This window comes from Melozone crissalis, unplaced genomic scaffold, assembly GCF_028551555.1.
Source record: "Melozone crissalis strain CALT ecotype California unplaced genomic scaffold, PUWL_Pcris_2 ptg000016l_1, whole genome shotgun sequence".
Taxonomy (NCBI): Eukaryota; Metazoa; Chordata; class Aves; order Passeriformes; family Passerellidae; genus Melozone; species Melozone crissalis.
This window is the reverse complement of record NW_026535794.1, coordinates 819,064-836,475: the sequence shown is the minus strand read 5'-3', so window position 1 is coordinate 836,475 and position 17,412 is coordinate 819,064. Positions and strand designations below refer to the sequence as shown.

The window sequence follows — 17,412 nt, the reverse complement described above, 5'->3', positions numbered from 1 at the left end:
AGCTCATTTTGCATCAGGAAACCATCCTGGGTTTCCACTCATGTTTTTTATACTCCGTGAAGTCCAGCCTAACTCCCAGTCTCCTGAGGGATGTTTTTTCAGCAGAACACTGAGGTTTAGATGAATACAGAATCCAGGAGTCCCAGCATGAGGGTGTGAGAGCCCTGGCCTCAGGTTTGCACTGATTTAAGTTGCTGCTGGGATTGGGAATGTCAGCCCAGTAAAACAACCTGTAAAAAGCCAACACTGCATTGGTGGTGTGGGGGCACAGGAAATGTGTTTGTCCCAAGGGAGAAAAGACAGAAGTGACTGCAGCTGCTCTGGGCCTGGGTGGGACTGGGGGATACTGGGGAGCCTCCCTGGAATTCATTGCATCATCAGTGACACCTTTGTGCTTGGCTGTTCCAAGGCAGGATTGCCTTTATTTCACATTTTGAACAGTGTTGGGACAGTTTTATGCCTTCAGACACTGAAACACTGAGAGGGGCTTTGGGCAAAGGCCTGGAGGGACAGGACACAGGGAATGGCTCCCAGTGCCAGAGGGCAGGGATGGATGGGAGATTGGGAATTGGGAATTCCTGGCTGGGATGGAATTCCCAGAGCAGCTGTGGCTGCCCTGGATCCCTGGCAGTGCCCAAGGCCAGGCTGGACAGGGCTTGGAGCACCTGGGACAGTGGGAGGTGTCCCTGCCATGGCAGGGGTGACACTGGGTGCTCTTTAAGGTCCCTCCCACCCAGACCAGTCTGGGAATCTCTGAATTCCCTGTAAATCCCCTGTAAAGCCCCTTGTCCCCTGGCCCAAGCACTGCCCCAGCCCAGGTGGCAGCTGGAGATTCTCTGGGGTTTCACCAGCATTCAGAGCAGCTTTAGGGCCAGCCTGCAATGGAATTTGGGCTCTGTTTCGTGCCTGCTCCTCCCTGGCTGCCCTGCCCAAGGCAGCTGCAGGTCAGGGGGGTTTGCTGTCGCTGTGGTGGGAGCTGTTACTCAGAGCAGCCTCACCATTCCAGTCATGCTCTGTTGGATAAATGTGGGAGGCACTTCAGGTTGTTCTCATTTAGGATTGCCCTTGCTGGGGTACAAATAGAGTCTTAGCAATCCTGGAGCCTTAGGTTTACAAATGCAGGCAAAGAGGACATCTGATTAATTCTCAATTCTTGATAACCAGGGAAAATGTACACATTGACTGAGTTGCATTTGTTGCCAAATAAAATGCTGAGCCCTCTGCATTTGGGTCAAGCAGGAGATGTTGATTCTGCCTTTTCTGGAGAGGAGGAAGCAGCTCAGGGTTGCATTTCTGTTCAAACCAAGATCTGTTGTACTTGTAGATACTTTTCTGAAGAGCCTTAGACAAAAAAGCTTTATTTGAGGGTGGGTTTTGGGATGCAGCTGCTCCTTTGGGGTGCTGAGGGATGAGGAAGGAGCTGAGGATGAGGAAGGAGCTGAGGGATGAAGAAGGAGCTGAGGATGAGGAAGGAGCTGAGGGGTGAGGAAGCAGATGAGGAAGGAGCTGAGGATGAGGAGGAGCTGGTCCCTCTCTGTGGTTCCCCATGAGGGTTTTGTTCCAGGGCTTGTTTACGTTCAAGAGGGAGAGTAAAGACAAGGATGGTCATTGCCTTATTGCTTAATCTATTTCTCTTAATGGATTTTCAGCTGATGACTCTAATCCCGATGAGAATTATGGAGCTGTTTCATTGAATGATGTTTTAGTTGAGCTTAGCCTGCTAAATATCCCTGGCTGGGGATCTGGGGATGATGCCTGGCCTGGTTCACATTGGGCTGCAGCTGCAGGCAGGGCAGGTGACACAGGGACTGCCACACAGAGCCCCAGGGACACATCTGGGGATACAGCCTCAAACACCCATGGAAATCTCCTTCATTAGAGGGAGGAAGGAGTCATAGAGGAATGGGGAATGTCCTGGGGCAGGAGGGACCCACAGGGATCATTGATCCAACCCCTGGCCCTGCCCAGACACCCCAAAATCCCACCCTGGGCATCCCTGGGAGTGCTGCCCAAACTCTCCTGGGGCTCTGGCAGGGCTGGGAATGCTCCCATGCCCTGGGGAGCCTGGGCAGGCCCAGCAGCCTCTGGATGGGACACGAGGAGCAGCAAACCCCAAAAAGCAGGATGGGTTCCACATCCAGCCTTTGCCTACCATGGGGCCAGAAACCAGGAACACCTCTGGCCTGGTGAGAGGAGCCCAAGACAGCTCCTACCAGGGTCTGCCTTTTGGCATGAGGATGGATTTTTGGGAGTTCTTGCTCTTTCCTAAGCTGCTGGTTGGTGTTGAGCTGCCACAGGCGTTGCTCCTGAGCTTTGTGATTTATAAATCAGTGCAGTAGCACAGTTTAACTTCGAAAAGATCCTCCTGGGTGCATTTCTGCAAGTGCTGTTGTCTCGTTTTACTTCTTCGGAGAATACAAACAGCAAAGCTTTTCAGGCTTTGTGCCTGTTTGGGGTTTTCACACAGAGTTGCAGCTTTTGTGAGAGCTGTTACTCCAAGCTGAAGGTTTGTGTTTGCTCCCTCCTGGCTCAGCTCAGCATCACCTCACACCAGCTGGGACTCCACACTGGATTTGTAGGATGGAGGTGCCATAAGGACGATTCTGTGTGGCTTTCCTCCAGCACAGGGACTTGGAGGAATCCAGAAAGAGAAAACAAAAGGAAAAAACTCTGTTAATTCATAAATCCTAATGTTTGAAAGAGGGAAATTTCAGGTAAAGATAAATGGAAAAAATCCTGGTTGTGAGTGTGGGGAGGTGCCCAGAGCAGCTGTGGCTGCCCCTGGATCCCTGGCAGTGCCCAAGGCCAGGCTGGACAGGGCTGGGAGCACCTGGGACAGGGGAAGGTGTCCCTGCCATGGCAGGGGCTGATGCTCTTTAGGGTCTCTCCATCCCAAACCATCCTGGGATTCCATAATTCCATGTGCTTCCCTTTGAGTCCAATGTCTCAGTGCACACCTGGTCCTCCAGGGGCTCCCTGGAATGAGAGCTGTGATAAATAAATAAATTTATTTTTTTATTGTCCTGGGGGAGCTGGCCCAGGCAGTGGCCAAACGAGACTCTGAGCCTGGAACAGGGAATGTGGGGAGGCAGGGAGGAGGTTGTGGTTGTGTCTGAAAAGCCATCAGTGGCAGGGGAGCTGTGAACAAGAGACAGTTCTGCTTTTCCAGGATAGGAATGTGGGTCAGCAAACGAAAATAACAGCAGCAGCTGAAAGCAAACCGTGCTGTGTGACTGCTGAGAGATTTCAGCAAAGCTGTAAAACAGCTCCTGCCAGCAATTTGGGAACTGTGGGATTTTAGCTTTCTATTTTTTTTACCAGGAGGGTGATCAGATAGAGGAGCAGCAGCTCCCAGCTGTGGAATCTCCATTGCTGGAGACGCTCAGAGGAAGATTGAACAGCCCTGAGCATCAGGGGGAGCTGGGGTGGGGAACTGGGGTAAAGGAGCTTAAAGCTCATCCCATCCCACCCCTGCCATGGCAGGGACACCTCTCCCTGTCCCAGGGACACCTCTCCCTGTCCCAGGGACACCTCCCACTGTCCCAGGCTGCTCCAAGCTCCAGCCTGGCCTGGGCACTGCCAGGGATCCAGGGGCAGCCACAGCTGCTCTGGGCACCCTGTGCTAGAGCTTCATCATGATAGGAATGATTTATTGGTAGGAATCATGATAGGAGAAATTATAGGAATGATTTATTGATAGGAATCATGATAGGAGACGTGATAGGAATCATTTATTGATAGGAATCGTGATAGGAAAAATGATAGGAATGATTTATTGATAGGAATCATATAGGAGAAATTATAGGAATGACTTATTGGTAGGAATCATTTATTGATAGGAATCGTGATAGGAAAAATTACAGGAATTATTTCTTGATAGGAATCACAATAGGAAAAATGCTAGGAATCATTTCTTGATAGGAATCATTATAGGAATCATTTCTTGATAGGAATCGTGATAGGAAAAATTACAGGAATGATTTCTTGATAGGTATCATGATAGGAAAAATGATAGGAATGATTTATTGATAGGAATTGTGATAGGAAAAATGCTAGGAATCATTTCTTGATAGGAATCATGATAGGAAAAGTGATAGGAATAATTTCTTGATAGGAATCATTAAAGGAATCATTTCTTGATAGGAATCATGATAGGAAAAATGCTAGGAGCGATTTCTTGATAGGAATAATGATAAGAATAATTTCCTGCAGTGCTGCTCTTGGAAGCTGTTGGGACATGCCAAGAATTGTGATTTTCCCCATCAGGAGCAGGAGTGGTGAGGACAGGGACGGCGATGGAGGCACTGGCAGCACAGTGCCAGCAGTGTGGGGAGGAGCTGCTGCTGGCTGTGCCTGGAGGGATCCATGGGGTGGCAGATGGGAACGTCCTTCCCTGGCTCCTTGAAGCCCCTGGCCCTGGCAGTGCTGCCCTGGGGCTGCTGACTCAGCTCAGGGCACAGCAGCTCCGACCAAATGCCTTTCAAACATCTGCCAGGGCTTCTCCTCTGCCTGGGGGAGCAGGCAAACTGAAAAGTCTCCTAAATAATTCTTGCGGCCTAATGAACAAATTTGATTAAGGTTTGGCAGCTTTGCCTAATATTCCCTGTAACTAGGAAATGGTGCCAGTTCTCTGCTCTGAGAACAGCCTCGTAATTAAACCGTGAATGAGAGAAATGTCCTGATGAACACAGGACAAATGAATATTAAACCCCAAAGCTCTCCTTCTGTAATCCCTGGGGGATGGGGCAGGGTTGTGTGTCCTGGGATGTCAAGAGTCTGTGGGAGATGGAGCCTGAGTTGTGGCCCCTCAAGTAGGGATGGTCTCTACTCAGTTTTCTGAATAATAATAATAATAATAATAATAATAATAATAATAATATCATGGAATGGTTTAGGTTGGAGAGACCTTAAAGCCCATCCAGTGCCACCCCTGCCATGGCAGGGACACTGCCAGGGATCCAGGGGCAGCCACAGCTGCTCTGGGGATTCTATTCTAGGGCCTGCCCACCCTCCCAGGGAGCAATTCCTTCCCAATATTCCATTTGACCTTACCCTGTGGCAGTGGGAAGCCATTCCCTGTGTCCTGTCCTGGTTTTTATTCACCTTCTAGTAAGCAACATGAAATAACCTGAAATTCATGCTGTCACTGGTTCAGAAATGTGGGAGCTGCTGGAGTTCAGATCCTGACCCTCTGGGTGTTGCAGGATTTGAGGAGCACTCCCTGATGCTGGGAATTCTTGTCATGGGTGCTGCAACCCCTCATCAGGCAGAGGTTTAATGTTGGTGCTGAATTAGCTGAAATAATTCATGACAGCAGCTTTTACCACTGGAAGTCACCTTGATGTGGGGGATATTTGAGACTGATAGGACTCCAAACGAAGCAGTTCTGGGAGCAGAGAGAAGGGAATGGGCAGGAGTTGTGTTTCAGGAGAGGGAACTGCTGACAACTGCTGCTGCTGGCATTGCTGTGCATGGACCTGACAGGTGAAACCAGGAGAAGAGAAAGGGTTATTGAAATGCATGGGAGGAATCAGAGAGCAGCCAATACAGATCAGCTGCAATAAAAACAGGTTTTCCAGGTGAACAGACACAATTCCCAAGGATTTTGCAGTAAAGCAGGTGTTCAGCCTCTACATTTTGCTGATTTTCCTTCACAACTCTCTCGTGTGCCCAGGATGCTCAGCCAGTGCTGCAAAACTGGAAGGCCAGATGGGCAGGAAGGGGTTAAACCAATTCAGGGGAAAAAGGCTTATCCTGAGCTTACCCTGGAGTCAGAACACAAAAACAACACCCCATACTCTGGTGGGAGGGAGGCACGGGGTGATTTTATTTTCCTGGCTGGTACCAGGACTGAGACATCCTCTGAGACACTCCTGTCAAGTGTGGCAGGCAGGAAAGCAGGGAACAGAAACTGCAATTTCCAAAAGATGTGGAGAACAGGCTGTTTACTGCTGGAATCCTTAGCCTGGCCTTGTCACAATCTGTTCAGGGTTATAAAAAGCAGCGTCCAACACGGATAAGGCTGGATTTGAATCCCCAGATGACAGGGGAGATGCTGCAGGAATTCGTGCTGGGCTCTTGGCACAGGATGCTGGCAGGATCCAGCCCAGGGCAGGGTGCTTGTGCAGCTGCACCCTGGGGAAGGAGGGCTTGCAAGGGATTTGTAGGGAAGCTGCTGCTGGCTGCTGTGGGATTTCAGGGATTTGGGGAGAAAACGTGGGGAAACCGCTCCTCAATGAAGGATTTGTTGGGTTGGAGAGCAGTGCTGGGGCTGGTCTGGGTTCTGGCTTTGCAGAGGACACAAGGAGGAGGTGCTGCTCTCCTGCCCCTCAGGGAACAGCCTGGGTGTGTTCCCTGTCCCCAGGCAGTGTGACAATGGCCAGAAGAAACAATGGCACTTCTTGGAACTGGCTCTGAGCTCCGTGCTGTAACACAGCTGCAGTGAGGGGTCAGTGTCTGCCAGAATGGGATCCCCATGGTCCTGCTCTTGTGGGAATCCTGGAGTGGTTTGGATGGAAAGAGGCATTGAGGACCATCCCATCCCATCCCACCCCACCCCTGCCATGGCAGGGACACCTCCCACTGTCCCAGGTGATCCAAACCCCAATGTCCAGCCTGGCCTTGGGCACTGCCAGGGATCCAGGGGCAGCCACAGCTGAAGAATTCCCTCTTAATAAACAATCTAAATGTACCCTCCTTCAGCTAAAGCCATTCCCTGTGTCCTGTCCCTCCATCCCTGTCCCCAGTCCCTCTCCAGCTCTCCTGGAGCCCCTCCAGGCCCTGCCAGGGGCTCTGAGCTCTCCCTGGAGCTTCTCCTCTCCAGATGAACATTCCCAGCTCTCCCAGCCTGGCTCCAGCCCTGCAGCAGCTCCGGGGCCTCTCTGGATCTGTCCAGCAGCTCCAGCTCCTTGTGCTGTTGGATCAGGGCTGGCACCTGTGATGTGTGTGACCTTTCCTGGTGCTCCCTTTGGCTGCTCCCTGAGGGCTCCAGGTGTGGATGTGGGCAGAGGAAAGGTTGAGCAGGAGCAGCTGTAACAATGGGGATAGCTGGGAGCAGAGCCCCACTCCAGGATAAGTGTAAAACCTGGACTTCACCATGAACGTTCCAACAATTTCTTGTAACAACTTAAAGATGAAATTTGCTATTTAAAGTAAACCACAGGTTTCCTTCCTCTGCTGGCTGGCTTTTCCCACTGGGATAATGTGAGAAATTGGAATCTAACAGCCCCTGGATGAACCTGTCCTTTTACAGGGAAAATCTTTCTTCCTGCAGGTATTTTGGGGTTCAGGAACTTTTCCACTAACACCAACCTGTGCTGTGTCAGTTCTGTCTCCTGCTGCTGCTGTGTTGAATAACAGCAAACTAAAAAACATATCTTAAAAAAAAAAAAGCTTAAACTCACAGATGTGCCTTCCTTCCCCAGGCAAGGCAGAGGAGCCCAAAGCAGCCGAGGCCGTGAGTGGGAACGACATCTCAGCTCCCCCCAACAAGGAGCTGCCCCCCAGCCCCGAGAAGAAGACCAAGGTAGGAGCTGTTCCCTGCTCCCATCCCTGCTCCCAGGGCTTTCATTTATTTCCCAGCTTTTCTGCTTCCTCAGCTGTGCCAGCCACACTTCTGTTTTCTGAGCTGCCCCTGCAGCAAACCCGTCCAGTTCGGAGCTGCCCGTGGCAAACTGTGATCAAAGTGTGCAAAATCCATTTCAGTGAGTTCCTGCCTGCTGCAGTGACTGTAGCAGTAGTAAACACGGAGTAAACGTGTGGTAACCCCTGTGCTCAGCCATACTCTGTGAGTGTTTCCCAGCCCATTTCAGAGCCCTGCTCAGCCCCTCTGGCTTTGGAGCTGTGCTCAGGAGCTCCCAGCACTCAGCAGGGTCCCCCCAGTGTCCCCAGCAGGGCTGGGGGGCAGGGGCTCTGTCCCCTCGAGGCCCTGCCCGTGTGACCATGGGAGCTGATCCCAGGGGATTTGGAGCTGCAATCCCTGCGTGCCCATAATTGGAAAGCCACGGCCGTGGATTGCACGTAGCCCTGGATGCCAGGAGCACCCAATTACTAATCCAGCTTTACCAGCCATTCCTTCTGTTGCTTTCCATGCTGCTGAAATAAATCTGTTGGTTTGGAATTGAATGGCAGAACGCCCCCAGCTTCAGAGGCTGCTGCATTTTGGTCTTTGTTGCACTCAGAAAACAGAAAATTATTATTATTATTATTATTATTATTATTATTATTATTATTATTATTATTATTATTTTCATTTAAAATATCACTTTTCTGTTGTTGCAGCTCAGTGTTTTGGTTTACAATGCGCTATTTTTTGTTGTATTTCTTTGGTTTTATCCTGGATTTTGCTTTTTGGCCCAACCCTAAAGCCTGCTGCATCCTCCTCCTCTGCCAAGGCGGCGGCAGCCAAGGCCAAGCCCTCGGGCAGCACCAGCCCCAAGCGGCCCAGCTCGGCCACCCCGGGCACAAACAAAAAGCCCACGAGCCCGAGTGCAGCTCCTGCTCCAGGCAGCGCCTCCAAACGCCCCGGCACCAGCAGCACCCGTCCCTCCACCCTCACTCCAAAAGAGACTAAACCAAAGGTAAGAACTGCCTGGCTCTGGGGGCACCAGGGCTCGCTGCAGGGCAGGCTGCCAGCCCTCAGCCACGGGGCAGGGCAGAATTGCTGGGCTAGGTGAGATCAGGAGGGGCACTCAGTGTCCCTGGCACAGAGGAGAGTTAAACCTGAGTGTAGTGCTGAGATCGTCCTGATGAGCTGCCATGAGTCAGGGATCCCAGGCTGGGTTGGGTTGGGAGGGACCTTAAAGCCCATCCCATCCCATTCCATCCCCATCCCATCCCATCCCATCCCCATTCCCATCCCATCCCATCCCCATCCCCATTCCCATCCCATCCCATCTCATTCCATCCCCATCCCATTCCATCCCCATCCCATCCCCATTCCCATCCCATCCCATCCCATCCCATCCCATCCCCATTCCCATCCCATCCCATCCCCATCCCCATTCCCATCCCATCCCATCCCATTCCATCCCCATCCCATCCCCATTCCCATCCCATCCCATCCCCATCCCGTTCCCATTCCCATCCCATCCCATCCCATCCCATCCCATCCCATCCCATCCCCATTCCCTTCCCCATTCCTATCTCCATCTCCATTCCCATTCCATCCCATCCCGTTCCCATTCCCATCCCATCCCCATTCCCATCCCATCCCATCCCATTCCATCCCATCCCATCCCCATTCCCATCCCATCCCATCCCCATTCCCTTCCCCATTCCCATCCCATCCCATCTCATCCCATCCCATCCCCATTCCCTTCCCCATTCCCATCTCCATCTCCATTCCCATTCCATCCCATCCCGTTCCCATTCCCATCCCATCCCCATTCCCATCCCATCCCATCCCCTTCCATCCCATCCCATCCCATCCCTGCCATGGCAGGGACACCTCCCACTATCCCAGAGTGATCCAAGCCCTGTCCAACCTGGCCTTGGATTCCAGGGATCCAGGGAACACCCACAGCTTCTCTGGGAATTCCATCCCAGTCCCTCCCCACCCTCCCAGCCAGGAATTCTTTCTGTGTACAACTCCTAAATGCAGACAAGAACATGGGAAGCCTGACTAGGGACATCTGATATGAATATTGAAGAAAAACAAATCCATGTGAACACTCCTTATTTCCCACCAATGGTTATTTTATGATGTGTGGTCACTGCAGAACTGCACAGAGAGGATTGATAACACTTAAAAAACTCTGGAAACGTGTAAATCCCCAAAAGAGAGGATTCATGGACAGTGTTGCATCTTCCAGATAAGCAGGGAATCCCTGTGTGTCAGAAGTGGGAGGTGTCCCTTGAATGATCCCTAAGTTAACTTGTGATCTGAGAGAGTAGGGGAACTCAAGTTTAAAAGGGAACATCAAATCCATTTCAGAAGCTTTCACTGATGGCTGAACACCACCATTCCTGCTGTATTAAGCTCAAGTTACTGCATTTGAGTGTCTTTAGAAGTAACTAAAAATAGCAGAAGGCAAATGAAAGCCCAGGTGTAAAACTGTACTCTTCTCTGAGCTGGTGACTTTGGTTTAGTTCAAGTTTTTGTATCTTTTTGATAAAATAATATTAATTCAGTATTTTCATACCTCAGAGATCAGGCAGTTGACAAACAAGTGCCTGAGCAGGGACAGCAGGAAAGAGTTTTCCCAGTGAGGGATGATCTGTGGACTCCTGATTCTCATGTCCCCACTGTTAAAACAAATTCCAGCTTAGGGAGCATTGGTGCTCCTGGAGGATGGGAATCTCTCCCAGGAGCATTGCTGGTGTTCTGCTGGCTCCATTTGATCCAGAAATCAAAACCTGCTCCCCAGCAGGACAGGCCCCCCCACACACCAGAGCTGAGCCAGCCCTGGCTGGGAGCTGCTCCTCCGCAGCGTCCGTGCTCCGTGTCCTGCCCTCCACACCACCGCTCGCTTCTGCACGTCTCAATTATATTTTAATTGCATTATAACCTTTCAGCAGTGCCAGGCTTCATTAAGTGCTGGGGCATTTCAGGGATTCCTGTTCCTTCCAGCCCCTCCTGGGTCGGGCTCTGCCGGGGCCGCTCTGACGCCGCTCGCTCCCTTGCAGGTCGCGGATGCGAAGCCCGCGGAGAAGAAAACCTCCCTGTCCAAGCCTCCATCCTCCACCACCCCCAAAACTCCTTCCAGGAGCTCCTCTGCTGCTCCCCGGACCACGGCGCCGTCCCCGGTGACGGCAGCGGCCGCTGCCAAAACCACGGCGCCCACTCCTCCCAAGAGGCCGACGTGTGAGTGCTGCCCCTTCCCTGGGGAACCCATCCTGCAGCACCTGCAGCCTCCTGCCTGGGCACACCGGGGGCTCTGCACAGCTCCTGGCACAGGGCACAGCTGGGGAACAGGGACAGGAGCAGAGGGAACGGCCTCAGGCTGGGCAGGGCACGCTCGGCTGGATACTGGGAATGTTCCTCCTGGAAAAGGCTCTCCAGCCCTGGCACAGCTGGTGGAGGTTCAGGTGGATATTATTGGGAATGTTCCTCCTGGAAAAGGCTCTCCAGCCCTGGCCCAGCTGCTGGAGGTTCATGTGGATATTGGGAACGTTCCCCCTGGAAAAGGCTCTCCAGCACTGGCCCAGCTGCTGGAGGTTCAGGTGGATATTATTGGGAATGTTCCTGCTGGAAAAGGCTCTCCAGCCCTGGCACAGCTGGTGGAGGTTCAGGTGGATATTATTGGGAATGTTCCCCCTGGAAAAGGCTCTCCAGCACTGGCCCAGCTGCTGGAGGTTCAGGTGGATATTGGGAACGTTCCCCCTGGAAAAGGCTCTCCAGCCCTGGCACAGCTGGTGGAGGTTCAGGTGGATATTATTGGGAATGTTCCTGCTGGAAAAGGCTCTCCAGCCCTGGCACAGCTGGTGGAGGTTCAGGTGGATATTATTGGGAATGTTCCTCCTGGAAAAGGCTCTCCAGCCCTGGCACAGCTGTGGAGTCCTCACCTCTGGAAGTGTTCAGAAGCCACTCCATCTTTGCCTGGAGTCTGACAGTGGCTTAAGTGTTCTTCTCTCCAGGGCTTCCTCTTCCAGTTCCCTTCAGGGCCAACCTCCATCAACTGTGTGTAATCCAGGGTTAATGCAATTACTGGACACACTTGATTTAAGAGTGGGCATTCCATTCCTTCTATATTTTGCCATAGGAACAGAATAAACACTAAATAAAAGTTCAAAAAAGCAAATCTTCAGAAGAGGACTTGAAACACCTGAACTGGTGTGGGAAATCCAAAAGGGTTGAGCAGAAGTGCTGGATTTTTAGTAGAGCAGGAAGAATTTGGAGCTGAAATCACATCAGCTTCGTCCAAAAACTGTGTCCCACTCGTGCTGCTGCTAAAGAGGGAACTTCCCATGAGTTCCACAGGAAACCTGAGCAGTGTTTTAGCTAAGCTAACACTGTTCTCACTCCTCTTAATGGAACTTGAGAGATTTAACATTAGATAAGATTATAGTCCAAGTCTTCTCCAGTCTTTTCAAATGACTGGCCTCAGTGGCAAAATTTGTCAATTAAAGTGTAAAATGGCACAGACTGGTTTGAATCCCAAAGCATGGATTCCTATCCCAGCTTTCCCAAAAAAATTGTCATGTTTTAGCTGTGCTGAGATGGATTTGGCCTGATGGACATCCCAGACTTTATGTTCTGGGGGAAAATCTAATTAATCAAGTGTAGAGAAGGTGTTGCACATTCCAAGAGCCACATATCCTGTCTGATAAACTCATTTTGTGAGTCAAACTCATTTTGTGTGGTCTTGGAGGCAAATGGGAGCGCGGGAATGCAGGATCTGTTCTAATGAGTTGGGCTCATTCCTGCTGCCCCACAAACAAAGCAATGTTTGCTGCTGAAAGGAGATGGAGGCAGCGATGCAGAGCTGCAGGGAGCTGTTCCAAGAGGCAGGAGGTGCAGGGCAAGGGGCTGTGGCACCAGGAGCGTGGTGGGACCTGCCAGGGCACAGGCAGGGCCCTGGGGTGAGGGAGGATGAGGTCAGCTGGAGGGGCTCCATGGGGAGGCTGAGAAATCTGGATCTGGAAATGCACAGGGACGGCAGGAATGGGAAGGGCAGGGGGTCCTGTGCTGGGTGAGGTGGAAGCAGGGCTGGGACAGAGGGTGGAAGGTGCCCTGGGGCCTCAAGGCAACCACGAGCCCAATGCTGAGAGTTGAGTTTGGTTTGGTGTAGTTGGGTTGGGTTTGGTTTGGTGTAGTTGGGTTTGGTTCTGTTGGGTTTGGTTCAGTTGGGTTGATTTGATTGAGTTTGGTTTGGTTGGGTTTGGTTCGGTTGGATTTGGTTTCATTGGGTTTGGTTTAGTTTGGTTTTATTTGATTGGTTGTTGGTTGGTTGGGTTGGGTTTCGTTTGGTTGGGTTGCGTTTGGTGTGGTTTGGTTGGGTTGGGTTGGGTTTGGTGTGGTTGGGTTGGGTTGGGTTTGGTGTGGTTTGGTTGGGTTGGGTTGGGTTTGGTGTGGTTGGGTTGGGTTGGGTTTGGTGTGGTTGGGTTGGGTTGGGTTTGGTGTGGTTTGGTTGGGTTGGGTTGGGTTTGGTGTGGTTTGGTTGGGTTGGGTTTGGTGTGGTTTGGCTGGGTTGGGTTGGGTTGGGTTTGGTGTGGTTGGGTTGGGTTGGGTTTGGTGTGGTTTGAGTGAGATGTGGGTGGGAACACCTGGAGCTCTTGGGCTCACAGCTCTGGGGTCACAGCTGCCATCAATTTCAGTCATTGTCTCACACAAAATGTGTGTGTAAAGGCCAGGTTTGACATTATAGAGTCCCACTTTTTCAGGTATTTTCAGGTCAGTCATTTTCTCTGCTAAAGGAGAGCCGAGGGTTATGTGGGGCTTAATGTTTTGATTTTTAATTTTATTTCTTCATTAGTTTTTGCCCCCCTCCCTGTGGAAGTGACTTTAATGTTTGTACAAGACCACGCTCAGCCCTTCAGATCAGGCACAGATCAAAGTCTGTCACACAGACCCTTGTCCCAGGGGCTCTCTCTGGGTTTGCAGCACCTCATGTTCACACAGAGAGAAGTGTTCAGCATTTGGCTCCCCACTGACACCAGCAGACAGAACATCTCTGTATATTAATCTAACATAATATTCCTCTGCCTTTTACACAAACCTAAGGCTGTTCTGTCTGTGCAGTTTCCCCAATTAAAGTTGTGGTCTCGAGGAATGAAATTAGGTTGATTTGCCAGCCCCTTGTTTGAAGTGTTTGCTATTAATTATGTATCCATCCTTTAGGCCTTATTAAATTATCCAAATGGGTTTCACCTCATTAGCTGGAATCTTATCTGGGGTGTTTAATTGAATGCTTTTAGCAAAGTCAGGGTGGAATGATCCAGACTAACTTGGCCTGTAGTTATCTGCCTCTTCCCCTTGGTCTTTTTGGTATTGATATTCCATAAAGGACCCTGACAGCTGCTGGAGTGTATCTAAAAATCTGAGACTTAATGGAAATTAAATATTAAAAAATGAGGGTTTTCCTAATTTCTAAATTGGGTCTTTTCAATTTATTATTTCTTTTCAATGTTGCCTTCCTTTGGCTGTTGAAATGAAGCAGAATTTACCCAAACGTGCTCATCACTGATAGTAAAACCCCTCCAATTTCATTATCAAAGAGTTCCTTAAAATAAAGTCCCATTTCTATTTTTCAGTCTATGGTTTTTGCCTTGATCAATTTGGTGTTTGGTTTTCTCCTGCTTGGGGAAGTGTGGCTGCATCCCTGGTTTACAGTGTCCTCTGTGCAGTGTAATCAGGTCATGATCGTTGGGCTTTGCCCAAAGGCAGCTCAGTTTAGGGATTGATTTTTGGGTTTATACAATTAAAATAGCAGCCAAAATATGTGCAATAACTCCTGTGCAAGAAAATTGGCACAGAGTAGGACTGGTCTGGCAATGAGAGCAAGGTTGGACAAGGACAAATGTGGGGCTGCTTTTGTTCCTTTTTAAAGAAAGGAAATGTTTTGGGGTAGGGTTTTTTGCTTGGTTGGGTTTTTTGTTTAAGAAATGAAGATGGGGCAGGATTAAAATACTCCCAGTGAGTGCTGTCAGACCCAGGAAGGTAATGTGAGGAGAAAGAAAATGCAGCCCATCCCCAGGTGTGTGGTGTCACAGAGCAAGGATCCTGTGACAAGGATTGGTGCTTTGGCTGCCAAACACGAGGGGTTCTGGTGGCAGCAGGAGCTGCCCAGGCTGCAGGTGCTCTCACCCACAGAGCAGTGAATCCTGGGCTGGTTCCAGGCTGGAACGTGCAGGGATCTCCTCTGACTGCTGTGTTTGTGTTGGCAGCCATCAAGACGGACGCGAAGCCGGCCGATGCCAAGAAACCTCCTGCCAAGTCTCCCTCAGGTAACCTCACCTCCCTCCTCACCTGGGCTCTGGGAAATCCAGCTGGGGAAACCCTGCAAGGCCATGGAGCCCCTGTCCCCAGCACTGACCATGTCCCCAGTGCCACATCCACGTGGGTGTCACATCCCTCCAGCGATGGGGAACCACCACTGCCCTGGGCAGCTGGGCCAGGGCTGGAGAGCCCTTTCCAGGAAGGAATATTCCCAATATCCACCTGAACCTCTCCTGGCACAGCCTGAGGCTGTTTCCTCAATCTGAATCCAATCCCCTTTGTCTGGGGCTGGGGTCATTACGGGGTCCCTGTACATCTCTGGGAACGGGGATGTCCCAGCTGGGCTGGATGGGACATGGAGCACCTGGGACAGTGAAGGTGTCCCTGCCACGGCAGGGCTGGGATGAGCTGATCTTTGGGGTTCCAGCCCGTGCTGGGCTATGTGACTAAGGCAGTTCTGTGTGTCTGAGGCAGTTCTGTGTGACTGAGGCAGTTCTGACTGAGGCAGTTCTGTGACTGAGGCAGTTCTGTGTGTCCAAGGCAGTTCTGTGTGTCTGAGGCAGTTCTGTGTGACTGAGGCAGTTCTGTGTGTCTCAGGCAGTTCTGACTGAGGCAGTTCTGTGTGACTGAGGCAGTTCGGTGTGCCTGAGGCAGTTCTGTGTGTCCGAGGCAGTTCTGTGTGTCCGAGGCAGTTCTGTGTGAGGCAGTTCTGTGTGTCTGAGGCAGTTCTGTGTGAGGCAGTTCTGTGTGTCCGAGGCAGTTCTGTGTGTCCGAGGCAGTTCTGTGTGAGGCAGTTCTGTGTGTCCGAGGCAGTTCTGTGTGTCTCAGGCAGTTCTGTGTGTCTCAGGCAGTTCTGACTGAGGCAGTTCTGACTGAGGCAGTTCTGTGTGTCTGAGGCAGTTCTGTGTGTCTCAGGCAGTTCTGAGTGAGGCAGTTCGGTGTGTCTCAGGCAGTTCTGTGTGTCCGAGGCCGTTCTGTGTGTCTCAGGCAGTTCTGTGTGTCCAAGGCAGTTCTGACTGAGGCAGTTCTGTGTGTCCGAGGCAGTTCTGTACCTGACCCTGCTCTCCCCTTCCCTCCCCGCGATCCCACAGGCGATTCCAGCCGCCCCAAGAGCGCCCCGGGCAGCACCACCAAGAGCAGCGCCACCACTCCTTCCACCGCGGCCTCCAGCGTGCCGGGCACGGCCCCCAGCCGGCCCAAGCCCAAAGCCGCCACCCCCAAAGCCGCCACGGCCTCCACGGTGTCCGCGGACGCCAAGAGAGCCGCGGGCAAGGCCGCAGCGGGCAGCAAAGGCAGCACCGGGCCCGCGGCCCGAGCCCCGCGCCCCGCCAGCGCCGCCGGGCCCGACCTGCGCCACGTCCGCTCCAAGGTGGGCTCCACCGACAACATCAAACACCAGCCCGGCGGGGGAAAGGTGAGCCCTGCCCTCCCTGCCCGCCCTGCCTGCTCCGGGCTCTGTGCCGGCTCTGCGGGATGGTGGCTGTGTCCTCACTGCTCTCTCGGCTCCTCGCTGGGTCCTGCTTGGGCAGAGCGCGGGAGCCACCCCAGAGCCAGCCCTGCTCCACAGCAGAACCCAGAGCTCCGCTGCTGCTGCTCTCCTGCCCCAAGCCTGGCACAGAAACACCCTCGGTCCTGTCCATAGTCCTGCCCTTTGCCCTTGGGTGGAGGAACTGCCTGCTGAATGGTACAGAAGGTGGAATAGTGCACTAGGATGAGGGAATTCTGGATTGCACAGCACCTTTCCCATGCCCAGCTCCTCAGGCCCAAAGCTGACATGTAATGAGTCTTTTGGGACCCCCCATAGTGGGCATGAGGAGAGGGCAGTGCTGGAAAACCATTACCAGAGAAAAAACTTGGGGCTCTCACTGCCTCCTAAAGCCCTTAGGGGGCACTTCCACCATCAGCACCTCTCATGGAGAGGACAAAGATGGGATCCACCTGCAGCCCCTGCTGAACAAATGGCCAAGCAGAACCACAGAGCCCTGCTTAGCTGTTGTGTAAGCCCAGCCTTGGCCTGGCCACGTGTGTCAGCAGCAGCCAGAGGGCTCTGCCTCCCCCCCAGTGGGACACAGATCTTTCCATTCTCTTTGCTGCAGCTCTGTGGTGCTGAATAACCCGGCCCAGAACTTTAATCTGCTGCCAAGGGAGCACGTTCCATGCTGGGAGAGCTTTAATCTGCTCTCAGGCACATTAAAGTCAAGGGCACTCCTGGCTGGGTGCTGTGTGTCCCAGACAGCATCGATGCAGCATGGATTTATCCTCAGAGGCAGCAGCTCCTGGCTGGGCAGCAGCACAGCACAGCCCTCGTTCTGTCAGCTCAGGGGACTTGCATTTGCATTTAATTGCACTGCCCTTCATTTTCTAAATATTTTCATAGAGTTATTAAATCCTAACAATTGCCTTGTTAAGCAAATTGTCCTTTTTGTAGTCCTGTCCACACTGAGCTGTTTTTAGAGTCTGAGAATTATTGTAGTGTTGGGTTTTTTTGTTCACTGGTCTGTAGGTTAGTGAAACACAAGATTTATGCTGAGCCC

General features: G+C 51.9%; 1 protein-coding gene across 3 annotated transcripts in view; it reads left to right on the top strand.

Annotated features, from left to right (window-relative positions):
• The window catches only part of MAP4 (microtubule associated protein 4), a 37,342-nt gene that overhangs the window by 5,289 nt on the left and 14,641 nt on the right, over positions 1–17,412 (top strand). For 2 of the 3 annotated variants that reach the window (XM_054273161.1, XM_054273160.1), the window contains exons 2-6: positions 7,425–7,525; positions 8,367–8,579; positions 10,627–10,804; positions 14,827–14,886; positions 15,970–16,292. In XM_054273161.1, coding sequence (XP_054129136.1) covers positions 7,425–7,525; positions 8,367–8,579; positions 10,627–10,804; positions 14,827–14,886; positions 15,970–16,292 — 875 coding nt within the window. The remainder of the gene's footprint in view (positions 1–7,424; positions 7,526–8,366; positions 8,580–10,626; positions 10,805–14,826; positions 14,887–15,969; positions 16,293–17,412) is intronic. The other variant, XM_054273162.1, reaches the window with a different exon arrangement.